At 40.4% G+C, this 27,889-nt stretch overlaps 1 protein-coding gene across 4 annotated transcripts; it reads left to right on the top strand.

Moving 5' to 3' along the window:
• The first annotated feature begins 65 nt into the window (after nucleotides 1–65).
• On the top strand, nucleotides 66–27,852 carry adgrd1 (adhesion G protein-coupled receptor D1). Of its 4 annotated transcripts, XM_084551486.1 has the most exons (26): nucleotides 66–902; nucleotides 985–1,021; nucleotides 1,389–1,505; nucleotides 1,989–2,087; nucleotides 2,465–2,587; nucleotides 2,689–2,865; nucleotides 4,544–4,801; nucleotides 6,061–6,128; nucleotides 6,633–6,782; nucleotides 6,903–6,953; nucleotides 7,826–7,949; nucleotides 8,303–8,410; nucleotides 9,631–9,706; nucleotides 10,591–10,732; nucleotides 20,444–20,517; nucleotides 21,044–21,167; nucleotides 22,934–23,037; nucleotides 23,228–23,339; nucleotides 23,539–23,692; nucleotides 24,653–24,719; nucleotides 25,018–25,084; nucleotides 25,187–25,278; nucleotides 25,376–25,502; nucleotides 25,594–25,635; nucleotides 25,740–25,832; nucleotides 25,932–27,852. In XM_084551486.1, the coding sequence occupies exons 1-26, from the start codon at nucleotides 822–824 to the stop codon at nucleotides 26,025–26,027; spliced, it is 2,763 nt and encodes a 920-aa protein (XP_084407612.1). In that variant the 5' UTR covers nucleotides 66–821; the 3' UTR covers nucleotides 26,028–27,852. The 4 variants fall into 4 exon arrangements, with proteins under 4 accessions (XP_084407612.1, XP_084407613.1, XP_084407610.1 ...); XM_084551487.1 differs by lacking the exon at nucleotides 1,989–2,087; XM_084551484.1 differs by having other exon boundaries at nucleotides 25,018–25,278.
• Nucleotides 27,853–27,889: the final 37 nt, after the last annotated feature.

Genomic DNA, 27,889 nt, shown 5'->3' with positions numbered 1-27,889 from the left:
GGAGGATGTGTCCAATTTTACACATCACATGTCCCATTTGACATTTTTCTTTTTTATTTGGACTTTAAATGTATTGTCTCATCTAATCGTGTTTACCGAATTTTCCTTTATAAGTGGTTAAAATGAAACTTATAAAATGTTTATTTTACATAGCAGGCTCACAGGTCCATCAGTGCGATCAGTCGATTCTGGGTCTAATTGCCTTTCAACAGACCGTTACAAAGAAACCGCCCATCCTCGACAGCATCTCCTTTCCTCTCAGAGATCCCGGGTGTTGCCTTCTAATTTAACCGAATATGCAAACTAATCGTGAAAAGAGTCACAAGACTAGCTAACATGTGCTTTTGGATCACACAGTGGAAGCCCTGATCTGATTCATTCCCCGCGCAATCTCCAATTACGCACAAACAATGCCATTTACGCACAAGTTTTACGCCCCTCCTCAGAAGATCCAAAAATGACATCACGTTTTGCAGTTCCCACGTTCAGTCCAACAACTCACTTCGCCTCCACGAAGCTTCTCTACTCCATCCAGATGCGCGCACAGTAACTCAAAGAAACCACTGCGTGTCCAATATAGGAAGATCACGGATTTTACAGCAATTGTGGAATTTGGACTTGAGATTTTATAATGACAGGAGAACTCCTGAAGTTTTTCTTCCTAACAGCAGAGCTCTAAACTTAATCCTTATTTTATTTATTCCCATTTCCAAGTTGGGACAAATGGACTGATCAGGACTTTCTTCACCAACTTCTTGAAACAATGAGTGACTCCTCCAGGATTCATCATTATGCAGGGAATTAACTATTTTTAGAGAAGTATGCATATGATTCATTTCCCAAAAGCTATGGAATTTTATTTGCGAATTCACCTTTTTACAGCTCTTGCCTCCTGCATTAAGGTATGCTCAGAAAAAAACACACTCAGTAGACTTATTATCTGTTGCATGGCAGACTTTAAAAATACATTTGATTTCTTTGCAGGTTTATGCTCAAGTGGTGCAATCTGCGAAGCATCCAGGTAGTAATACATTTTGAATGGATTGTGTGTTAGTTTTTGTTTTAAATTGGGTTAGCTGGTTATGGTTAGATGACCATATAAAGCTACATATTAGATCTGAAACATAATTAGTGAAAACAGTGTGTTTATCTGCTGCCTTCCACTGTGAGAGGATATTATAGAGTTGTTTACCGCTCTTCTCATTTATCACAATGTTCTGCTGCATAAACAACTTTTACAGCTGTTTGGTTCATTATTGTCAATCTTCAATGGACTCCGAATCCAAAAACGGAGTGCCAGGAAAATACATTTTGAGTAATGAGACTGAGCTTGATTGGAGACGAAAGGCTTTTCTGGACGCTTGTTTACGCGTGAACTCTCCGTCCAGGCCTGCAGGTGTTGGCCACAGCCTCACATTACTGGCCGCTCGACGCCGTGGACGGTATCCATGAACTGTGGGACCAGATTGGAAACAGACCAGGTTATGTTAACGGGAGTAACATAAGTATGTGCATGGCAAACAGATTTTTCACCACCCACCTTCCAGCTGCAAGAATAATGCTTTTTTAATATACCGCAGAATTTTTTTTTTCTTTTTTTATAGATGATATATCACATTATGATTTAAAATGTTGTCATAATTTACTAACAGAATTCCATATTTTGGCCGTAAATGATTAAAATGTAAAAGGCTGATTATAATTCTGCTGATATTTTTTTTTCCTCATGTCATTTTCAAAAAAGTTGTCAAAAAGTTGTAAAGTTATAGAGGGATCAGGTATAGACTTGAGCATGATGTGTGTGTGGAGTCACTCTAATTCTCTCTGAGTGCTGCCATCGTGCACGCAACTAAGCATCACTCCGTCTCATACCTGTGCAGCACGTCCCTCACATTGTCTTCCTTTTCACCTTTTGTCTTTTCTTATGTTGCCTGTATTGGTGTGAATCACTGTGTTTTTTTGTCTGTTTTGTCTGTTGTCTTGTCCAGCACTCAGAATCCACAACCACACTGTGCTCCCTTCTTCCCATAACTCTTCCTATGTGTATACCAATGACTCTGCCTACACTAACATTTCTGCAACAGTAGGTGAGGATCCATCACTTTCTTCTCACTCAAATTCATTTGTGCATCACCCACTGCCCTCTGTTGTCCTCTCCACACGTTAAGCTGAGCATTTCACACTTTTCTGTCTATGCATTCTGTTGTCCTCGCAAAACACAAGATGAGAAATGCTCTTTTAATTATGTATTATTGTTCGTAAGCTTCAGGCGAAATAGAAATGTTTATTGCCTTTTGAGTGGTTTAATAAGATACCAAGAAAGCTGTAAAACGCCCATGTTCATCAGCTGCACAACAAATTTATTATTAGTTGACTATAAAGCGGCTTAACGGGCCTCCTAACTAGAAAACACTGCTCATTACTTTCAAATAAATTAAAGTTTGTGATTTGTGCTTTGTCGCAGACATTGTTGAAGGAATGGTCAACAAGGGCATCTTCCTGAACGGCGATAACGGTGGCACTTTTCTTCATTTTGGAAACTACCAGAATTCTTGCATTAGTGACCCTACTTTGTGCGGCCCCGAGGGTGAGTGCACGGTGCATTGTGCATAATATAATTTGGAATAACACAAACCATTTTCAAATTGTTTCAGCTGAGGCTAAAATGGATTATTTATCATCCTCTAGGCATTACCTTCTCCTTTTTTTGGAAAAACCATGAGCCAGCTTCCCGTTTTGCCATCGCCTCTGGAGGGAAAGTAATCTCCAATGGCTTCTCGGTCTTCACCAACCCCCATGGAGGATACGTGGAGTTTTATACTCGAGGCAACAACCACAGATGGAAGGCCAACATTGACGTTCCAGGTACTGTGAGTGGATTTCTCTCTGCATTTCTGTGTTTTCTGTCGCTTACATTTTCCACAAGCACCCATGAGGAATGTATTTGGATCTTTAAAATACCATAAGTTCTTAGTCATTCTTAGTTGCACTCATGGTTTGGTTAACTGTAAGCAGATGTAGCCACAAACAGATGATTTGGCAAATATACGTAAACTTCATAAATTCATAAATCTTTTGCTGTAGCATAAACATACTGTTAGCACAAGAAACAGTGATTTCCCATCCTACGTTAAATAATGTGTGGTGATTAGAAAAGGACCAGTAAGATGAGATGTGAAACACATTAAAAGTGACCAATATTTTGAATTCCTTGCTGCTGATTAAATTTGTATTTTAATGAGATGAAATGATTTGGTAAAGTGTTTTGACAAAATGGAATAAACCATGTGAGAGTCAACATTACGTAGAACTTTAACCAATCAGTACTTTGCTCTCAAATGTCTTCTGTCATCTTTGTTTTTGGTGCAGTTACTCAAGGTTGTGTTCACGGGCGTCATAACTCAATTTGGATTCGAGGGTCCGGTTACGGGGAATCAAACGTCATCTGGTTCTCACACAGTGTGACATGTCGAAACTTTAGGAAAAGTCTGTTGTCGTGAAGAAGTTCTCAGGCCGGTTGAGCAAACCTTGTTGTTCTCGTGCCATGTGATCTTGTGCCTCGTGAGTGAAGGCTGAGAATATTACGCTATACACTGAGAAATCTCTCCACATAAAGGGAGAGCATTAAAAAGTGGGTCTGGGGTTTGGTTTGTGTTGTAACCACAAAAAAAAACGATGTGTTTTGGTTGTTGTTCTCTTCTAGCAGATGTGTTTTCAGACAGTGAACGGCTTGTCTTTGGGGACATCCTCATCATTCATTTACTTCTTTGTTCTTTGTGTAGTAAAACACACTGAAAGCACGACACGGGATCTTTACCATAAAAACAACCATGTCAAACTAGAGCGAAAGCAATCCAGTGGACCTGGTAGAAAGTTTCCAACAAAAATGGCTAAAATTGATTTGTTCTGGTCATTTAAGATATTTTAGCTAAGATCAGAACACAGCGATTACTCACGAAAAAACAAAAAACAAAAAAAAACATTACTATATTAGCACTGTCATCATGAGCTTGCTATCACATTGAGATTAGCATTTATCTCAAAGCACATTATTGTTCAAGCTCCCAGAGCCGTTAGCTGGTCTGTATATGTGTACATCCTTTCATGTTTGAAAATATCATGATTGTTCTCATACTGTGCATAAATGCAGCGCCTCCTTTCACCCTCTGCCTGAAACAGCCTGTATTAGCTTCTGTCTCTTTAAGGCTGCCCAGTCTCCTCTGATTGGTCATCTGAGCCTCTCTTGTTGTCCATCACTTCTTAGACTGTGCGTGTCTACCAAACTAGCACCTAGGCTTGAGTTAATCAAATGTGCTACATGGTGACAAAGATATTTAAAGGAAGAAAAGGCTGGACTACGGAAAGGTATTACAGGGGCAGCGTATTGTGTAGGAGAGAGTAACTCCATTTGGTGTTGACCCAAATATATAATATGGCCGCATCAGATAAATAGACACATCATTTGCCACACATGACGTTACTGTTTTCACAATTCGAAATAATCCACTTGCACTATTAAATTATTTTTGATTTCCTCTCTCAGGGCCCTACTGGACGCACATCCTCTTCACATGGACTAAGAAGGATGGTCTGAAGGTCTACATCAATGGGACCTTCACTTGTGGTGACCCAGATGGCAGCGTCACAGAGTACTATGGGGACCCCCACCCCGACCTTGTTATTGGAACTGGCAACAACAGGGCGTATGGTCACTACGTAACAGGGGCCTTTGATGAATTTGTCATCTGGGAAAGGGCACTTTCACCTACACAAATCTCGATGTACTACGGCGCAGCCATAGGTAGGACATCATTCTGTATTGGAAAGTATTTCCCGTAATTCTAGGACATGGCAGTTCTATTAAGAGGCTTCCTCCCGTTTGATTCAGCTCTGAGGAAACGGGTTAAAAAGCAATTTCCGTCCTTATCCTCACTGCATTCCGTCTACAGCATTCACGCATAACAAAAAGTTATTCAACCTCACAAGTGTACCCCACCTCCCTATCAAGTGGCTCTTTTTGCTCAAACATTTTCATGAGCTTTTCACCATATTAGTGCCATGGTGCACATAGTTCTGCCTTATAAGTATTTATTGCGGAGGCATGTTGAGTTGCAGGGGGCAAATCGTTTTGAATTAATGTGACAGGTTGCAACTTCTTAGGACAAAAACCCCAGACTCGCGTCTGTTTTTGTTCGCTTAAGCTTCTTTGGTCAGTAGAGCGCCATAAATGGGTAAGAAGCTGAGAATGAATTAATTTAGAAACGCGCATGTTGTATCATAGATTAGGAAATGTAAATGTAGTCTGAGACATGTTTAAAATCTGACGAAACATACCTCTCAGCTAATAATTTAAATCTCATGTTGTTCATACTGACTATAGTGAGGATCCCTCGCTCTTTGTATGTACGGTAATATTTTATGAAAACTGTTACTGCGTACAGATAGACCTTCAACTGGTCACACAACTGTGAAACATAAAGTGCACACAGCCTAGATTTCTTCCCCAGAGTTATTACAAAAAGCAATATATTCCACAGACTATTACCAGACACATGGAGCTTGACTGTTATGGTTACAGAAAAATATTTTTACTTCTCCAGAGCACGCATATAAAATGTTATATTGAACTAAAGAAGAGCAGCTATGGTTCAGACTGAAACCTCTTATGTATGTCCATATATGGTAATTTTATAGCAGCTATAGATAGTGTTGTTGTTATTAAATGACAGCAATGACGTGAAATGTATCTAACCTTTGCACAGAAGCTAATGACATAGTATTATATGGGTACTTATCCCAGTTTTGTGGAGGTTATAATCTATCTCCTTTCATGTCCAGGAATTGCAGTCACTCGTGAGCTTTATGGTGATAAAATCCAGCTGCAGCGCAGCAGCCTGCACTGGTCAGGTTTAATAAAGGACCTAATAACTAAATAATAAAAAGGCATCACTCTGTAATGTAAAAAAAAAAATAAAGATAAGGAATGGCTATTACAATGATCTTTACAGGTCAACAGTGTGGTTCCTAACCTATTTTAAAAGAGGCCTTTGTCTTTTCCAGGTCAGCCCATAGTTTCCGCCACGACGCCTAGAGTCTCCAAAGAAGTCACTTCAACTTCACCAACAGTCGTAAGTGTGTCAGTTATGACTTTTCAGGTTTCTTTGGTCAGCAAGAGCAAATTTGAATACTAAATATAACTATCTAGACTTTCTTTACAAATACAGCCTCACATAAATGGTGATGAGGAATTACCAGAAATTATTTCTGCTAATATAAGTGCACAGGTCATCATAGAGGTGAGATGAAGGCCTTGAACCAATAGCTACATTTCATGTCTTACTGCTGCATCGTTTCCTTTCAGTAATAAACGGAAAAGAAAAGGATATTGAGAGCACATGTGGACTCAACCTGTTTATTGAAGGGCTTTGGAGATAAAGCTGCTAAACACCACACACACAAAATGTCTCTCTGTAGGGCACCCGGATGGAAAAGAGTAATTATGAGTCACTTGTCTAAAGCGTATCCCCTGAATTCAATCACTAAACATCCTGTGTATGTTGGAACTTGGTGTTCTTTCAAATGTCGCGTCCTGATAGTAAACTAATTTGATGCCTGATGTGCCGTTTCCCCAGAGAGCCACTGAAGTGAGTCCTCCTGTCATCAGCAGTGATCAAGAGGAGGTCAGAAGCTCCCAGGACCCAAATTCCATGCCAATGCTGGGCTTCCTGAAGGCACTCCCAAATAAGACCATTCCTCACAACACTGCCAACAACCTCACACAGGTCTTTGAGCGCAGTCCAATGCACATGTTACAGTTGCAAAACCAGTTCACACACAGACACAGTGCTCACCCATGTGCATATGATGCAACAGTTCCATGATGTCCATTTTCTTCCACCCAGGCTTTTCTCAAAAGTGTGGAAGAAGTGCTGTCTTCTCCAGGATTACCAGAGGTAAATGGGTTCACACTGTTGTTGTGCAATTGCAGAACGTGATGTTATGTAACATATGCAATTTGGTGATCTGTTTAGTCCAAACCACTTAAGTGATCCATTTTTACACTGTATATTTTTGTCACAAGTGGTGCCAGCAACAGTAACGGCACCTGGCAGTTTATCCACACAGAGTTACAGTATGAAATATAGCGTCGCAAATTGAGAGTTCTGCTCTACAACACAATGCCTCAAATGTAAATTTGCTGTTTCCTGTACTGTACAGTCATTCCGGCCAAATCTCAGTGCTCTCATGTTCAAACACATGGTTTTATGTGCTTAGGACAAACATGCTTGCTTTTGTTGGAGGAAGCTGAAACAGATGTTCACGTCAAACTTGGACACTAGATACAGTGTTCAGTGTATAAAAGCCAATCTATTTTTTTTTTTTTGGCATGGACACTCAAACAACACGTTTGTTGTTTTCTGCTATTTATACTTAATGTAATTCAATTGAATTCTATTTATTTAATTGTATTATTACTATTAAGCTCTTTAAACACCACATCCAGCAAATATTACAATGCAACCAAAGGGATTATGCTATTGTACCTTCCTGATTGGTAAATGCAGAAATTTTTTTAACTTCATACCTTCATGTTATACATTTCTTGTCGAAAAAACTTAGTTTACCCTAATGACACTTTGTGACCAGTTTGTAAAGCAAAGTAGACTCAAACAGAGTGCCTCTATTATTTCTAATACACAATCTGGGACCCTGGTGAGAAGATTTGACACCGAGTACCAGGTTAGCATGAATCATTTCTGAACACTGGAAAGCAGCTGCTGTGAATTGATTGTGAACATTTTCCTGTTGGGTCGTTGTTGTGCAGCAGTCCACCCCTGTGGTCAGCGGTCTGATCGAGACAGTGGACAGAGTGATGGAACATATGGTGACTAACCTGGAGCCCAGCCCGAACTCTCTCATCTCCCTGGATGGAACATCGTTTGTAGCGGGTCAGTATGGTGCTAGCTCTTCATCTTGTAACTCATTGTTTGTAGTTCATGTGGACTCAGTCTTTCATCATTAGCTCTCTGATTCAGAGGACGCATGTGATGAGCAGCAGTCAGCTCTGTCCCTTTTCCCTCTTACGGGTGTGGGTGTTTTCCATTTATTTTCTTATACAAAATTTGAATACGGATAATATTTAGATTGCCGCCAAGCTTGTTTGTGTCTTTTTCCCAGGAGTGTATCTGAGATAGCGTGATATCTTTGATCCACCCTTGACAAAGCAGATCGGTCTCGTTGCTGGTGTCTCAGCTTGTTTTTCTCAACGGTTCTCACTTTTTCTGACCCGTGACCTCCACAGATTACTCGCTGATGAAATTCCCACAGAACTTCAACCTGCAGCATTACCGCTTCCCCACTCAAGGCAAGAACTACATCTCTGTGCCTGGAGAGGCGTTCGCCATGCAGTGTAAGTGCAAACAGTGACATTTCTTGAGTAAAGTGGAACTTTTCTATCTTGAGGATTCTCAGTATTAAATAGTAGCTAGGTTGAGTGTGAACACTTCACATTAGTTGTGTACAGATTCTGCCAAGAGAAAATTGTCCAGCTGGGAGGCTGTTGTTATTGGCAAGTAATTTATTATGCTAAGATTTAAGACCACTAACACAGCATACAGTGTGGGACAGGAGTGCCCTGGGAGCTTTTGTGTGGCTTTATGGTGCGCTGTAGAAATCCAGCTATGACTTTAATGTTGGCAGTTACCCTTTTATTCAAAACAGAAAGAATGAGAGAGAGAGCACTGTTTCTCCACTTTCCTCCGTCATTAAAAAGAATGGACCCACATAGCGGAGTGAAAGCAGGAGAGCAGTAATTACAGTGGGCTTTAAAACTCTGTTTGTTTGACTCTGTGTTCAGGTCAGATTCCCTTGGCTCCACCTGGCTGCTGCACGCGCTGTATTGCCGAACAAACACAAAGAATAAACCGTTTTAATAATTCATTCAAGGACTATTATCAGAAATGGAATATTTGTTATAGCCTGACACATTAAAGCCAGGATCAAATTAGCTCTTAGCTCTGGATACCTGGCTGGATGAAATGCTCCAAATGCAGGTTTTATATACTAATTAAGTACAGAGAGGGCTACACATTGTTGTGTTTGACCACTTTATTATTTTCTCTCTTTTGTACAAGCCTGGTAACCTCTTAGGGGGATTCTGTTGAAATCATTTTTTTTGGAAGGTTAAAAACTCTCCCGCAGCAACATTTATTTGACATCTCCAGGCTTCTGTTGTTCTAGTTAGCGGGTCTTGTACTCAAAGCCTTTGAAAGGAGGAACAGGATCATTACAGATTTCCTCCAATTTTACTCTTTATCTTGCGAAGTGGGGTCAGTCGAGCCGAGTGATAGGTCAAATCAGGGGAGGGGGACCTCCTGCTGTCCCGGTGAAGTCATGTAAATGTTTCATAAGCTTTCACATAATCCATGTGGTTTGCGGCGCTCTCTCTTTCACCCTTGTGCGAGTATAGGGCTGTCCTATTAGTCTGCCGGTGCCAGCATGCGGTGACAAGGCAGCGTTAATTAACTTCCCTTCTTTGTGAGCATTTTAGCAGTGACGCTTCACATTCCCGGCCCTCTGTCCATTTCTTTCATATTCGGCATCTGTATGTGGTCTCCTTTTTTTTCTCAGCTCAAACCACCATCGTTGGCCTCTTCTACCACAACATGCACAACTACTACAAAGAGATCAGCCCTGTCAAGACCAGGTAAGAGGATGAGACAACCCCCAGTGTTGAAAAAAGTGCATTGTTTTTCTCATCATTCTTGGCTTTCTGTTCTGGCGCTTCAAAAGAAAACAAGCTCAATCCTCTCTCTTTGTACTCCCTGTGTGGGAATCAGGTCCGTTGGCACCAAGGCGCCCCTGCTTCCTGAACCACAGAACAGCTGAGGCCTGGGGCCAAAGCCTTATCTGTGCCTCTAGCCTATCTGTCATCTCACCACTCAAACGCCACTGACTGATACACCCTGCTATTAGCCCTACACATCCCCCTTCAGTTATAGTCTCATTGCTGGACCAACTTGTTCTAGTTCGGCTGCAGTGTTTATGTTTACAAATTGTGACATAACAGCAATTAAGCAACCCGTTTTTTCCACCATATTCTTCATGGAAATTAAAGTAAATACGATGCAGTACATCTGAAGATGTTTGTGAGCCTCTGCCAACCCTCTATGTGGGTGAGCTCCTTCTGTATCATGATAGAGAGATGATGCTTTATGATCCCAGTGTCGCACATCAGTTGATGTTGAAGAACTAATGCAATACAGCTGGTTGTTACTCATTAAAAAGACGGAAGATCTGAGACCCATCTGAATGCCATTGCTCTGGTCCTGTGTGAAAAACACAATAAATTACATTGTTGTACAATAATTTATTGATACTACACTATTAACTGGAGCACTGGAGTCTTTTTTAATGATTTATACAACTATCTCTTCATGTCTGTCCATACATGTCTATCCACTGGCTACAGAGACAGTTGGGTTCAGTTTCTTTCTTTTTATATTTTTATCGGTAGTGTTGCTTCTGTTTTTTTTTTCCTTCCTTTAATGTTTTACATTGTCTGCGTCTTTTCTGCCTTTTGCCTCTCAGGATCAATGAAGCTGTGGATTTCAAGGATCACAAAATCCAGGTAGCAAGCTGTCTCATCTCTCTGAAAGTGGAGCCTTTACCGGCTTTGTCGGTCAACCTCTCCGGATCACCGCTCATTAGGATTGTCCTCGCCCATGTCTTGGTAAGGATCAACCCATAAAATATCCTCCTTTGACTCATGTCTTTATCAGCCATTTACTTTCTTAGTGAGTCACAAATACATGGACAGTGAGTTTCCAGTTGGCAGGCCCAGCTGTTGGGTGTGGGGCACACACCTTATCAGAGGAAAGAGGGCCACGGTCAGAGTGTAGCTACAGAAGCTGAATCCTCCCCGTATGAAATCCATCAGCTCTATTTTTGGTGCGTAAGAAGATGAGTGTCTGTCACATACTGAGGCTTGTGCAGCTGGTCATTCACCAGCACAAAGAGCAGGGCCTATTTTGGTTTTCATTAGCCTGCCTAAATTTTCCCTTGTGGAGCATGTGGCTTCCAGAGAGCAAGCTGATTATGGATATTTGAACTGCAAGCTGAGGGCGCTTTGAAAGGAACAATAACTTTCTTTTACATACAACATATTTTTCCTTCGGTGCTTTATGGCAGGGGCTTTGCCAGTTTTCCATGGGAAATGCATTTGAAACGCGTAATGAAAATTAACTTAAACATGTGTATTGCATTAGTACTTCACAGCCGTGAAGATTTTTACATTTTTTTGCGCATTGATTTGAAGCCATTCTTTTCATCACAAAGAATTATGTTAATAGCCTTTTAGATGATCACACAATAGCATTAATGTGGCAGTTAACAAACCCCATCACAGTGTAGTTCTGTTTAATTTACAAGTCCTCCAAGAATTCACTTTCTATTGAGGTGAATCACCAATATATTTTGTTGCCGACTTATAAAAACAGAAACTCGTGCAGCTTCATGAAACCATGGCAATATTGCTTTGTTTGCCTTCATTTTCCCTGGTGAAATAAATGTTTATGCTGTAATTATTTGGCCCGCTTCCTGTGACAATGAATACTCTGTTTGTTTTAGCAGACACCATGGGAGAGGGCTTACAATCTCCTTTGTTATGGGTGTGCTGGAGATGCTCACCAGCTCTGCTGTCTATTGAGTCAAGGTGTTTCTATTTTAGTTGGATTGCCTTTGCCTCTGATGTAAGAATAAATCAGGTTTCTTACATTCTTTCCTTTCTACCCTATTAAAAATAAGTTGTTATACCTATTACTAACTCATGCTGATTGGAGCACAGCATGCCAGCACATTTCAACTTAACATAGCTCAGATGATGATTTATGCTGAGGAGCTGCTTTGTAATTTGGCAGACAGCACTTTTGGCTGTGAGTGCGTCCAGAAACGGGTTGTTTTGCTATAACGGGTTTGCCGCACAGACCTGTGGTTGGATTTAGTCAAAAAAGTGACTATTTTTGGAGCTTTAATGCCTTTGGCAGCAAGTGGATATTTATCACTTCCCTTGCTTGTAGGCTGGGAGGGCAGCTCACACAGCATGTGGCAGACATTCCCCATCATTGTTTATGCTGGACTTTACTGCCTACACAAGTTAGCTAAACCTCAACGATGTCCTCTCATGACACTTGTTCATTGAGCTAGAGTAAGTGATTTGCAGCTGACCTCTCCGTTTATAGACAAGTGCCCACCGACTTCATTAAAACCCAGGGGGGGTGCTGGTGTGCTTGAAGCAGAAATGTGTCAGCCCTCTCATCCGTCTTTTCATGCTGTCATGGCTTCACCAAGTCCTAGGTGCCATCTATAGTTCTGTGTCTGCTATCATGGCTCAGATCCAAATCTCATCCATTTCCTTTATTTAATGCCTGTCAAAATAAAAACCCACCATACAATGGTTTCATAGAGTCAACAGCCTGTTCGGAGCTCTGCGTCATGGCAGGTACAACTCACTCAAGCCAAGGTCAAGCTATGTGGTTAGTGTCTGAGTGGCCTTGCACTGTGGATTGATGCTGTCTGAGCTCAGTGAAACAGCCCGGTGAGGTCATGCCATTCCCAGCTGACTCAGTCAGAGCCGAGGTGCCGCCATCACCCTTTATGTGGCATGGAGCGGGTTTGATACCCTGACAAGGTGTTATCGAGGCTGCCGGAGGCCCATATGCTTTCTCACGCCATTCAGCCGTGGTGTTGATTGGACACTGGCTCCATCAGTGAATTATTACCGCTGTCTGACTCCGGATCAGTTTGAGAGAGTAGAATGAGAGAAGAAGAGGAGAAGAAAGAGGGTGGGAGGTATTGGGGTCTGTAGTTAAACATTAATACTTACATAAAAAGGCAGACACCTCCTCCCTGTCCCCTTCTTCCTTCAAAGCATCACACTAATGGTATGAAGGGAATGAATGGAAAGACTGATTACATGAGCAAGTCCATTTATAGGGTCAGAACTGGGAGGATTTAAAAAACAGATTTTGACAACAGTGCCTGACTTTACGGGCTTATAAAGTAGTGTGTTAGTTTGGCCGCTCCATAAGAAGGCGACAGCTGGAACAGATGGGCACCGTGCAGGTGGTCTCTACTTTATCTGTCTCTCTTATTTTATTTCATTTGTGGTACAACAAATAATTTACTTTAAAGGAATTGTTTATCGGTACATTTTATTATCCACACCACTTGTATATCTCTCGTTGTTAAATGTAAGCAAGTGGCAACCTCCAGAGCTGAAAAATGAAGCCAGCACTTAAGTGTCAAAGATTGCAGTTCCTCAAGCATCCACTTAAGGGTGGCTTCAAAAATGAGTCAGTCCTCATAGACGTCGGTTTTAAAATGTCCAACTTTACAGCAGACACAAGTGAGAGTGAATTTTAATATAACTACACTTTTAATTTATATCAAGGCTTAAGTTATACATAATGGGTGCTTTGGGGGAGAGATGGCTAGCGTCAGAGGGTGTTAGCTTTTGAATTAGTTGGGAATTGGTTAGAGTGATGTTGGCAGCGGCCATAACACTGAGCTTCAAAACTACTTTTCTCCAAAAAAGGAAACAGTAAATCTATGGGTGATATCATGGAGCATTTGTCCATTTTTCAATAGAGCTAGTGAACTTGTTTAGCTTAGCTTAGCTTAGCTTAGCCTAAAGACTGCAAACAGAAGGAGAGCTGCCTGGCTCTGCCCAAAGCTAACCAAACCAAAATACACCCACCAGCACAACAATGTGGCTTCTAGCTACGGTATATCACATATTAAACTAAAAAAATGGTTAACAGGATGACTCAACCTCCCCATCACCAGCCCTCAAGTGATTGTAAATACATATATATGTTAATGACTAACATATATTTTCCATTTAGCAGGAACCCTTAGCTCCATCGCTTAAGGAACATGAGCATGTGTTTGGTAGGAAGTGAGTACAGAGGTCAGTGGCCGAGAGGGAAAATGCACAGCTTGTGATTACAAAGATGTCTAGACTTGTTGGAGCTTCCTATACGTGCTGAAAATAATGGACTATTGTTCAGTAACTTTGAAAATAAACACACTAAAGGTTATTTAGCCCTTTCTGATATGCACACCCGCAATCATTTAATCATGCAAGTCTATGCTGGTATCGGTCATTTCTGACATAACAGTAATCACTCTTTATTGCTAGTCTTTTTATAACTCTCAGCACACGCCCAGCTTAGACCTTGCGGGCAGAGACTCTCCTCCTCCTCTCTTGCTCTACCAGCCACCCACACCCATCCACACACCAGCACGCTCACACAAACTTCAGCCGAGTGAGCCAAAATATACTGATCAATTACAGATGGAGGTCTGGCCAATGCTATTCCTCACTTACCAAAAGACTCCCTCTGCAGCTCCTCCCATTTAGCGGCCCCTTCCTATCAACAATCTAACCTCTCGACCGCCACCTCAGAGAAACCTCTCATCTGCGGCCACAGGAGTTTTTGATGTGGCTTTTTTTTATTTTTTTGTCTGTTTTTAGAGAATGGATTTGTAGTTGCAAGGGGAAAAAGGCAAGATACGGACAAAACAGAAAAAGAAGGCCTTCAAATTAAGCACTTGCTGAATTATTTTATCTTGCATGCTGTATGTTACACACCCTAAGCTAAACTTGGGATTGTTGTGAACAGGAGGCCAAGTCTATATCACACAAGCTTCAGATATTTAAGCATTGCACAGATTTAAAAATAAATAAATAAATAAAAATTTCCTGCTTGTTCATCTCTGGATTACACTGATCTTATTAGTTGTATAATGTTAAATTATCACTTTTCTGTTGATCAAACAATCAAAGAAATTTATTTAAAGAAAATCAATCAGTGTCTATTTTTATCGCTTAATCATTGTATCTTAGAAATAAAAATTTTAAACCAGTAAATTAAAAATCTTTGGGTCATATTGCTATACTTCAGTCCACATGACCGTGACAAAAAATGTTGTAAAAATGTCTTTAAAAGTTCTTAACTTTTGTGAAATATTGACCCTGATGTCAGCTGCAAAAGCAGCAACAAAATTCAAACTTGTAACTGAAATGCACATTTAATGTTTAACTTTATGTTTAGGTTTTTGGAAACTTCTCACAAAAAAAGTGTTTCTTTTTGTAACTTCATTCTTGATATGTTTCAAAAGATGATACACAAAGCAAATACATTAGCACAGGTTTTATCACTCAATATCACTCTATTTACCATTCAGTGTATTTTCCACTGGGACCTTCATTGCTTTAAAGGCCTTCCCTTAGCTCGCAGATGCAAATACATTCCACGGAAAGAGGCCATGATAGTTACAGTGGCCCCATATGGAAGCCTGTGGCGTTAAACACACAAAAGAATTCATGCAGAACTCTCTTTTATCATGTGAGGTTATTTTTAAAAGAAAAAACAGCACTGCAACTTCTAGGGTTGTTTGATTGTCCCCATATTTCCTCACACCCTGCGTGAATATCACCATGTCTTGTTGTTTTCTGTGTCGAAGTCGGAGACTGAGCTGAGACCACAGCTGCACGTCTTTTTACATTTCCCCTGACAGCATGATCTCACTCAAGGCCAGTCGTGTTTTGCTGCATGGATTCAGAATTTTACTCCGCATGCGGTATGTGGATCAACCAAAGTCCAGAATCTGATCAAAAAGCCCTGATGCAACAACACGATCTGTGCTCTGTCAGAATCACATTCTGTGTCACACGCTGTAGTTTCATTTGACCTCAAGGCGGCTCGATGCACAATTATTTTTCTCCAGCTCTAGGTCACTTTTTTTTCTCTTTAGTGTGCTGGACTGAGTAATACTACCCCATACCTCTGTATGACTTTTCCAGACATGCCGCAATAAAGTGTTTCCTTCCCTTACTAAATTTAACAACAGACAGTCGATAGCTCAGGCACATAAGAAGAAATGTGGTATTAGCTTTTAATATTGTCTTATAGTTGCATGAAATGTGATTGGCGAGTTTTAGTCTTTTTATGGAGCCTGTTGGCCGCTGTAAAATTGATATCTATACCAAATGCTGAAAGTGCAGTCCACATCACACCCTGTCTCTGTGTGATCTGGAATATTTGGAATATTTGAGGGAGAAAAGGAGAAGGTTTCTTCTCCCTTGCCCTCACACTGCTGCATAGATTTTCACGGTTTTTTAAATTTAGCACAACCAAAACCTTTTTTAGACTTATTCGCTCCTGAAATATATTTGGCTACTCTCATAGCTGCATAGCAATGTACCAGAGGTGGAAGGAATGAGTGGGACTAATATAAATTCTAGACCAGGATGCTATATCATTTATTTTATAGCTCAGACTTGATGTGATTGATTTTATTTCATTATGGACCCAATTTTTGTCCATTGAAGCTGAAATATTTCTTATATACCCTTTTGGTGCCCTATTGTTTTACTGGTTTCACTGAAGCACATTATTACTGTTACTGTTGGTGAACACAAGGCTGAATTCAAAGTTTTTACTTCAGTGAATAATGAATTATTTTAGAAAGAACTCTAGTCCAGTTGGCTGTTGAAACCAGGATGATGGGTGGCGTGCAGCTTTCCCCATCTATTCTTTATTTGCACTTTACTTGAGGACCAGCTGTCAACTGCTGAGATTTATATCAGCCTGGAGTTGCCTGATATCTTGGGTTTTACAGAGACATATGCTGTCAGTGTTTGTTGAAGCTCTCTCAGCCACAGCAAGGCTTCGGCTTTCAGCTCTGCTAGATCCGCAATACACCGCGGAGGACAGAGAGGCTTGCTTTTATAGAAATTGCTGGGTTGTGTGTGTCATCTAAGGCTTATATGCTTTTGTGATGCCTGCAAGTGTTTATTTTCATCCCTCGTCATTTTACCCAAAAGGCCCAACGCAGTCATTAAAAAGCAAAAGGACAGGCTTGCTTTGGTTTAGAGGGATAAGTATCAGACAGCAGTCAGGGGTTCTCATGATGATGTTGATGTGAATGCCTGGAAGATGTGTGTTACCATTCGCAAGCCATCAAGACATGCCACTCAGCTCTCTGAACTTCAACATTAATATACAAAACAAAATATTGACTGACTGGCAACTTCTGCAGGGTGTTAACCACCTCTCATCACGTATGAACTGAGATAGGAAGAGCCAAGAACCAAAGGATGAGCTGGTAAATCTTATTGTTAGGTAATACAGATATAGGCGCTGGTGGTACAGCTCCAAAAAGCCACGGAATGTAATGCTTAACTTGGAGTTAGTAGCAAATGATCCATTGTTATTTCAAATGAGCAAATACGTTTTTACAGTGAGTTCACTAGTGACTCAACTGGAATTACAGAGTATGAAATTCACTGTAAAATTAATTCATACAAGTTTGTTGTTTCCTTATATGTGCCATATGTAGCCATATACTCAAACACTGGGTTCTCGTCATTGTGCCTCCATCTAATACAACTAAATGGGAGCAAAATGGGCTAAAACAACATGCGAGTAAGAAACAATATTCATAAGTGATGCAGTTAATCAAGATCAATCTATTTATCACAGAATTTGATAATCAAAGCCACATTTTATCATGTGGTCTGGAGCCTTATATGCTTTTGTGATGCCTGCAAGTGTTTCTGTGACGTTGTATTTTTATAATAAAGACAAAGGACAAATAACAAAGCCACATTAGTGAAACACACTGATGATAAGAGGAGCTGCAGAGTAAAGCAGGTAAATCCAGTAAGAGTTCAAACAAAAGGGAGATCCAACTAAAGAAAACAGCAATCAGAAAAAATCCCAAACCAAAAGAAAATCCCAATCAGAAAAGTGGAAAAAACAACACAAGGACAGGATATAAAAATAACGGAGGCTACAGGTTGCACTACAAAACAGGAAATACAACCCTAAAATAAAACAAAACCCCAAACTGTAGCATATGATTAGTTTTGTTTGTAAAGACTTTTTTTTTTGTCTGCCGGGCGAGGAGAGGGAGAAATTAAATAGCCAAGATGATTTCTCAGTTGCTGAGTAAATGTAACAGTCCTCTACAGCTGGAGGCAAAGCAAGCGCACTTAGCTTGAGCACTGCTCAGTGACTGTAACCCCACCCAAGTAAAATAAATAAATAAATGGATCGCTAGCCAACACTGGCACGTTATGATGATGACTCCAAAACAGTTGCGTCGCAGTTTATTGTACTTTTACCCTCCTATGGTCAAGATGTAAAAGCTGCCAGTGGACTCGCAGAGACTACTGTGAAATGCACTTTTTACTCTCCACATGGATTTGAAATCTACATTTGAAAATGAATAAACCTGTCAAATACAAAAACGTATTGTTAAAGATAGTTGCCAGTCTGTTTTGGCTTGTCAGACATATTTCAGGCATTTACAGTTTACAGAAGGTCAGATTTCACTTTTAAAGATCTCAGATGGAATCATTTAAGCTATTTGAAGTCAAGACAAGCCACGAAATTCTTGTATCATTAATCATCTATCAAAACTGCCATTACCATGTGACCTTTGTGAGCATGACCCTGAGGCTTCTTTGATTTTTTAAGTATATTTTGCTGATTAATCTACTCCACTTTTCTTCATAATTAGGTATTTTGAAGGCAGGGCAATTACTCATCATTGAATATTTTAGATGTATTGTACTTGAACTTTAGCAAATGACGTGAGTACTTCTTCCCTGTTTAATAGCTGCTGGTGGATCTGGTGATTATTTAGTATTTAGTATAACTGTTGTGAAATCCACTGTCCAGTAACAACAAGTATTATAGATGAAGCTGTGGTTGACTGCTGCACCACGTAGGATGTTGAAACATAGAGGCACCAGAAACACCTCGACTATCAATGATTTATCAGCCTGTCTCTTTCAGACTCTTCTCCTTTATCAGCCTGCCACTCTTCATCACTCTCCTGTCACTGGCTTTCATTCTCTCATCTTCCTCTCTGTTCTGCTCTCCTTACACGAGGCTCAAAGTGATTCCCAGGGCAGTGTTTGCTAGCCTTCTGTTGTTAATAAAGAGTTGGAGCGCCAGCTGCAGTCTTGGCTGGTAGTAGCCGAGGCCTCGGGGCACTGAGGGAAACAACAGCATGCGCTCAAAACCGGGCCAGATATCTGAGTGCATTTAAATGCTCACCAGTGATTTTCAGGTTCCTGCATCTCTCCTCAGATGTCAGCCCGGAAAATGCAAGCTGGATATGGACACAAACAGATTGCTAGAGCGGAAACCTTACCAAACAGTGCTCTTTGTATGTGTGATGGTCTGTTAGTTAATGTATATTTCAGATTGTGTCTGGTGCATATCATGGCTGGCTAATGATGTAGTGTTTCCCGTGAGGCAGGTTTTTTTACATTGTGGGCTTATTATGGATCATTAGTCTTTCTTCATTGCACAGGAACACTAAAGGTTCAGAAAGAGCAAGAGTGACATTGTAATGCAAGGCTTACAGTGTGCCAGCTGCAGTTTGTCTCTCTTCCATCTGCTTTCATTTACACCCAACAAGAATTGTAAGTTATTAAAGTCCCCAGGAGAGCAGTAAATTCACCCACAGGGTTGCTTGCAGTCCCTCAAAGCTGGCCTTTGGCTGGTGATGACGGGCTGCATTTAAGACGCTCCCATGACTTGGACCTGCCGACTCTAATGGGCCACATGAATATCCATTGCATTCATCTCAGGGGTCACAATACTTGATGACTAAAGAGCTGCATGTGCAAAACAGACAGAATGAGAGCAGTGATTTGATTGCACAATGAAGTCAAGGTACTGTGCTATGCTTTGTAATATGAATCACGGAGCCTATGGGCCAGAAAACAGACAGCCTGACTGTCAGTTTCCCTCTCGCTCTCACTTTTTCCAGAAGGAAGTAGTGCAGACACAGTCCATCTAATCATATACTTATTCAGTCTGAGAGTCGGGGCTCAGAGAACGAGAAGAGGTGCGTAGCCTCTCAGTATACACCCAACGAGCCAATGGAAGTGTTGTTTTCTTCAGATGACAGATTGAGTAGGGTAGTGGTTTGACCTGAAATCAGGGCCAAGCCCCAATTACTGCATTCTTGCGCTGTAGCCATTAGCTCACTGCCTCTGGAGGCTCCCAATCTCATATTAAGGAAAGACATGGAAAAAGTGATTTATAATCAGATACGATCCGCGAAGACAGTAGGGATTAGTGCTCAGTGTATTAACCACCTTTGCTGAGTGTTGATATGCCTTGTCTTTCCTTTAGTGAGACTTCAAATCTCTTTAGTTTTACTGCATTTAAGCACCAATTATTTTTTTTTATGCTTATACTAAGGACCATATACATTAGAAAGGAAGTCAGAAAAGCTAAGCATTAAGGAAAAGATCCTGAAATAGTATTTAAATTATTAAAGCAACAGCTTTCCTGTATCACATACTTTTTCCTTGCAATTCAAGTTCGCTTTTATTTATACAATTCCTTTCCAGACTAAAGAACAGCAGGACCAAGTACTTAATCAGAGCAACAAAGTGTTCCTCTACTGTGCGTTCCTGGACTACAGGTGGGTCGATGTTTCTAATTTAAATACAGGATGTGTGTCAGTTATTCATGTTATAAATGTTGAACCAACAATGTTTTATTTTGCGCATTCTCTGCTCACGTCTTGCCGAGCATTGGTTTAGAAAAGGTGGAAAAGTTTTCCTTTTACTCACTCAAATCAAAAACATCCAGTGTTACGTGTGTTGCCGTTTCAGCTTGTTGTAAGTTGAGCAACTGCTCTCTGTAAAAAGATGGTGATCTGACAAATGGAGCCAAAACTGTATTTAGAAAGCATAAATCATTTTAAAAGGGAGTGTGTTTTAGTTAGATTCAAAGGCTTCCTCTTCGTACTCCCCTTTTCCTTGAAACTCATGAAAAATGTGAATTATTATGCTGCCCTGTCAGATTGCCCCAGCAAAGTCAGCAAAACTATTTCTCCATGTGCCTCCCACAATGGATTATGTTGAGTGATCCCTTCTTTACTTTTTCTGATTGTAAAATTGAAGATATGTTCTCTGTGAATCATACCCGCTTGTCATTCCTTTCAGTTCTAACGAGGGCGTGTGGTCCAATGAAGGCTGTGTGCGCTCAGATGGAAACATGACCTATTCCGTGTGTTTGTGCAACCATCTCACCAACTTTGCCATCCTCATGCAAGTCGTGCCCTTGGAGGTATGATGTTTTGGCTCCTCTTTAAAGCTTCACCCATTTTTCAGTGTCAGACGTTTCCTCGGGAGTGGGTTCTCTGAAACAGGGCAAAAGGCAGCTCGTGGTGGAACAGGTGGCTGTGCTGCTGGAGAAGGAAGAAGAGAAAGTGTTTCTTATTAGTACACAACCTCCGCTGCAACATTTTAAAACAACTAAATCTAAAATGGCATTAGGGAGCTAGCTATGGCGGTACCATCAGCTTTACTGCCAAATTTTTCACAGTGGCCACTCATGGTACTACAACGGAAGAAATCCTCTGTTGCCCAAAAAGCATTTGCGCTGTGGACCACCATTATAAAAGAAACCACAGTAAGGCTGTTGTCTTGCACTGAAAACTTGGTAAAAGATTACTGCTTAATGGGAAAAAAAAATCATTTAAAGTTTTATATTCATGAAATGTAAAAATACTAATGCACGAATGGGCCAGGTGGATAACACTTATGTGCACGTGCAATGTGGATGCGGATCAGAGAGCCAGATTTTATTTTTTTTATTTTTTGGCTAATGTGCTTGAAATTTTTAGTTCAAGTGAATGGGTACCATTGTTGACTCCAGTGTCCAGTTCTTGCAGGACATTCTCGGGCATGCAAAACGTAGGCTAGCCTGCTGATGTGTGGGAGGAAGCTCTGTCCCTCTGCACTAGCCAGATTCAACAGTGTACCCCTCCCTCTGTATCTGTGTCACAAAATAAGTGAATTTGTAGGAACATAATTGGACAGGATGCTGTGGTTTACCACACTACAACCTACTAACCAGAGGCCTCTACTGGAGTCTGGGACAATTTATCGTTCAGTCCCTGTGGGTCAATTTTAAGCAGGCCTGCATAGACACACTGTAAGTTTTACTGATGGTTTTACAAAGAAATTCTCAGGACAACTATGATTAAGTGTGGTTATTTTGGGTCACTGCACAGGTCAGTGGTCTATTCTTCGAGATACAGTTTCTCAAGGGACCACAAAAACTGCCAGAAAGCAATCAGGTTAAATCCTCTGGGGTGGCATTCATTATTTTGTACCATCTGAACATTGTCCTGCACAGTATTACATTTGCATCATCTGCCTAAATGTACAGCGACCCTGTGTACAATGTCACTACATTCTCACTCTTTGTTATCCATGAGTATGTGCCATGGGAGTATGGTCAGCATCCATGATGGCTCCTTTAAATAGAAAAGCGGACCTCGTATTGCAGCTAAGTGAACCAGCGCTGTATTTAAAGCTCAGAAGTCCATTTGATGCTATACTTTCCCTCTGCAAGTCTCTAATTAGTGGGCTGCCTCATCCCTCAACTGTGAGGGAACATCCCGCATATCCCTTTTCTGGGTCCATGTGACTCCTCTGCCCTTGTAATGACAAGGCACATGAGTAGATAGTTAATGGAGAATCAAACCCGAACCTTCAAAATAGCCTGAACTCCAAAACATTGATGCACTGAGCCGTAAGCCATGGATGAGCGCATGCTGAAAACCCAATTATCACAGTTAGCTTTTGAAGCATGTTCATTTTTCACATTTGTCTTGCACAGGAACAACAACTTTAACTCAAAAATGGCATGTAAACAGACAGACAATAAAATCATATAAGATAGATGTCCATAGACTGATGAGTCTGGCTGAATTACACAGTAACTTTGAATTTTGGGATACAGTGTTATGTACTGATTCAACATGAAGACCAAAATGCTTTTTCTTGTTGTCTTGACCATTGACGGTCTTGTGTCTTTACAAACAGCTCACTACTGGCCACAGGGTGGCACTGTCAACCATCGGTTACGTTGGCTGCTCAATTTCCATCTTCTGTCTTGCCATCACTCTGGTCACCTTTGCAGTCTTGTCGTGAGTATCATCAACCAATTACTGTCATGCAACACTTAATGGTGCTTTATATATAGTTATTGCAGTCTTAATCGATGGATACCTTTAATCTCTGTATTTCTATATATTGCATTTTAATTGTGCTGTAATTCATCTATGGGTCACATGTAATCCATAGACATGTACATGTAATCTATTCGCTGCTCCGCAGGTCAGTGAGCACCATCCGCAACCAACGCTACCACATCCACGCCAACCTGTCCTTTGCTATCCTGGTGGCAGAGATCTTACTTCTCATAAGTGCTCGCTTTGACCCAGGCACGGTAAGTACACAGTAAAGCACCCTCTTTGATACTGAAGCTGAAACTAGTGAGTGGTTTTAATAATATAAATTATTATGCTTAATAATATTAAGCATTCTTCAAGGTCAAATTAAGAGTAAATAAATAATGAACAAAATTCAAAAATCTTAAGAAAACACGAACATTAAAAGAGATTTTCTGGTTTTGTCCCCTGTTGCAGCTGCCCTGTAAGGTAATGGCTGTCTTGCTTCACTTCTTCTTCCTGAGCGCCTTCGCCTGGATGCTGGTTGAGGGCCTCCACCTCTACAGTATGGTGGTCAAGGTGTTTGGCTCTGAGGGCAGCAAGCACTTCTACTACTACGGCATTGGCTGGGGTGAGTCTGCTCGTCATTCTTTTTCTGCAGTGTGTTAGTATTCCAGTAAAACCTTTCCCTAAGGTTATCTTTTTTGCCTGTTACTGTTTAAACTCACCTTAAAAAACTGTTTATCAAAAACACAAATCACTATGACAATATTAAAGTGTTTCAGTACATTCCAGTATAACATTTGCTTAACTCGATCTCAGTGACCTGGAGTTGGATGGACAGATAAAATGAATGTGACATGCTACATTTAGCTGTAGGGGAACGCATATTCTCTCTTTTACATGTTGAACCCATTAGTGGAAAAACCTTTCTCTTTTTTTATGACTTCCTTTCTTCTGGCCAGAGTAATTTTTCATTTTGTGTGGCCAGCTGCAAATTATGTGCTGGAGAGTTGTCGGACAGATAGAAGTATAGCTGTTATGCCCAAAAGTGCACACTTGTTTCGTAATTAACTGCTGTGATAGAGGCTGTTGAATATTTGAACTTTTCCTCCTTCAAAGTAAAGGTTTATTCACAGCGAAGAGTGCTAAACAACTTGGGCTCGGTACGCCAAGAGATCTAACCAGCAGAATAAAAAGGGGTAATTTCAAGGAAGTGAGCAATTAGCAGCAGAGTAGATAAACCACTACTGAGTGGCAGCAAGTAACTGCCACAGGCCCATGCCAGTCCACGGGGCTGTGGAGTGCTTTGCTCTGATAAAAGTGGAGTTTTGATATCTTTAGTTCTGTCTCTGGAATTTTAGGTCAAAAGTCAGAGAATGAAAAATCAAGTCTGCAGCTTTACGCAAACTAAATTACAGCTTACATACAGTAAATAAAATAAAACTGCGTGGACACTCATTGTTACTTGAACACAACAGCGCACATAGACAGTGAGTGCAAAGAGACCATTGGTCACATTTTTACCTCATAGCAGGTAAATGTAGTCATGGATACTATTAGTGAATTCGTGTTTGTTTCTTTGGACCAGGTTCTCCTTTAGTAATCTGTGTGGTGTCCATAACATCAGCTCTCGACAGTTACGGGGAAGTTGACAAGTGAGTATGACCTGCGTATTAAAGTACATACATATGTGGGAATGTGTGGAATTAATTTTATTCCATGAAAGTTTGGTGCCAGCGCATAAAAATGACATCACCTGCAGGAGAAATTGGAAACAACTGTTTTCAGCTGTTTTCAATGCTGTCTGAAAGCTTTTAGGTTAGCAGTCGTACGGTCTGTCATTCTATATTTACATTACAGCATTATAGCCGTTTTGCATGTGGGGGAACGCAATGTAACGTCTTTGTTTTTCCTTCTTTTTTTGCTCTTGCCTCTCTGCCTTTGTTATTTCAGCTGTTGGCTGTCACTCAAGAACGGAGCCATTTGGGCATTTGTGGCACCAGCTCTGTTTGTCATTGTGGTGAGGAATTTGCAAAAATTAGCATTTGTCACTTTTTACACTATCTGTGTTTGCTGTAAGCTTTGTATTACATTCAAAGGCTGTGTTATATGTATCCTCCAGGTCAACATAGGTATTCTGATATCTGTGACCAGGATCATATCTCGCATCAGCGGAGAGAATTACAAGGTTCATGGAGATGCCAATGCAGTCAAGTGAGTGTATTTGTGTTCACAAACTCTTTTGCTAAACATGTTATCGCATTAAAAAAAATGCTAACGTAAGCATGGTTATCTCTTGGTTTGTGTTAAGGCTGACTGCAAAGGCTGTGGCTGTGCTGCTGCCTATTCTAGGCATTTCTTGGATCTTTGGTGTTCTCGCTGTCAACACACACTCTTTGCCATTCCTCTATATTTTTGCTGTGTTCAACTCATTACAAGTAAGTTCTTCACTACGTTTTTTCTTTTTCTTTTTTTTTGCCTCTTCAAATTGTTTGCAGCACATTTGTGAATTTTGTTTTTCTTCTTTAGGGGTTTTTTGTCTTCCTGTTCCATTGCCTTCTCAACTCTGAGGTATGCGTTTCAGTATTTTGAGGCAATCTTTTATGTTGCAGCAATTACATATTTTGGGTGATTTCCCTGACATTTGTCTGCTGTGGCTCTGCTTCTTCTTGTAGGTCAGAGCCGCTTTCAAACACAAAACCAAAGTGTGGTCTCTAACCAGCAGTTCCATCCGAAACATCAATGTGAAGCCCTTCAACTCTGACATTGTGAGTGCTGACATTAAAAGATTTGCTAACAGAAAAACGAGGTGTTCAGCTCAAAAAATGCCTGAGTCTCACTCTATCTCTGCCTGACTTATAATCTAGATGAACGGAAACAAGGAGGGCATAACTCCCACCAAGATGAACACGTGGGACAAAAGCACCAACTCAGCCAACCGTATCGACCTATCTGCCGTGTAGAGCGACGGATCACAATTTCTGTCTGAAGCAAGAGAGCAGGGAGAGTATTCTCCTACTTTTCTGTTAAATGAATTGGACTCTCATCCACTCAAGTGAAAGTGATACCAAAGGAGGCGTTCTGTAGTCGAATGATAACCTTAAAGACAAACAGACTCTTGGGACTGTGCCTGTTCTCTCATATTAAAAAAACCCAAAAAAAACCCCAAAAAAAAACATGTTTTCAAAAACCATAGCAGGGATTTCTGAGGAGGAATCCATGAGTGGAATTCAGGGTATGGCAGTAACGCTCCGTGTAGTGGAGTGTCTCACTTTGCTGCATTTGCTTTTTTGCCGTGAGTTAGATGACAATTTTGATACCACTTTCATGTACTATGAAAAAAATAGTCACGTGAAAGTACAAATAGCTTCTGAGGCCAGGGGTGTACTTACTCTTTCCATAGACGAAAAGCACATCCATTGGCACTTCTGTTAAATAAATGAGCGTCTTAATCATCTATACCACTTTTAACCATAGGCAAATACTTTTAAAGGCCAACAATTCCCATTACACTTGATGTACCTGTGTGTTCACATATAAGGAGCTAATGCCAAGACTGCCCAAAGGTGACAAAATTCACCTACCAGCATCACATCAGCATTCTTTATTTCTTGTTTAATCAACGTGTACTTAAAAACATCACAATATGATGAGACCAAACTAGCAAGCCTAAATCAGTTGTCTCCTATGTGCAGAATATGTGCTATACTAATTCACTGCTATTTTGCGTACACATGCGTGAGACTGGTACTGATCTTCTCATTTAACTCTCGGCAGCAAAGGCAAATGAGCTTATTTGCGAACTGTTTCTCTAAATCACAGTGACATGTTTATCAAAGCCTTATGTGTCTCATCCAATAAATGAGACAGAAACAGCTTTATGTGGAGAAAAGGAAAAACGTCAACATGTGTGGTGATAATAAGTACTTTCAGTGCATGGTTGGATACAAGTGCAGGATAAAGCAACATGTTTTCCTTGAATGGAGTGTTAGATGTATGCTTTAAAATGGTGACAAACTGATTTCACCAGCTGTAACAGTATTTATAATCACAAAAGACAAATTGCAAAGTTTAGCTGGAAGAACTTCTCCAATATTCACCTTGTTCACGCGGCTTCAATCCAGATTTGAGGACAGCACAAGACCATAACTGTAGAGTAACCGTGGATGATTTAACAGAGAATTTGACATCTTATATAATGTATTTATTTATTTTTTGATTCTTGACTCTTTATCATGTCTTCACGGCTGTTAACGGCTCACCAATCAGTATCTTTTCATGATACATTCTGTGTTTGTTTGTGTTTTCTCTGTAGAAATGAATTGACTGGCATAGTTGCAGTACCTCACATTTTAGTAAGCTCCCATACGTATGTTATGCTTTCTGAAGAAAAGTAAATATTGGTTGTGTATTTAACACAATTCTGTGAAGTTTTCTCTAGCTGTTTCTTCTTTTTTGTCTTTCCTTGTTTTTTCTTACATTTTTTGTACAATAAAATATCAAATATGTTCTATAGTATAGTAGAAGAACCCGATAAGGTTGTTTGTTTGTTTTTCTTAACATACTGTGAGAATAAAGAGAGATGTCATTGTTCGACACGTCGTTGATCTTACACTGTGCCAACATTAAGTTTCCTAAAACAAGATTTACTGTAAGTTGCTCTTTATGTCAGATTTAAAGCTAAATATTTCAGTATCGCTGAGCTTGTAATTGGCCTTTAATGATTGTTGTCTTATGGTACTATGGTTTGTGCTTTCAGTTATCTTAATTAAAAACTGTTTATGACAATAGATTGTTATCTTCCTTATTTTCACCCCTTTGGTGT

The sequence above is a fragment of the Chelon labrosus genome, assembly GCF_963514085.1.
Source record: "Chelon labrosus genome assembly, chromosome: 9".
Taxonomy (NCBI): Eukaryota; Metazoa; Chordata; class Actinopteri; order Mugiliformes; family Mugilidae; genus Chelon; species Chelon labrosus.
The sequence above is the reverse complement of the archived record's forward strand: the minus strand, read 5'-3'. Positions and strand labels throughout refer to the sequence as shown.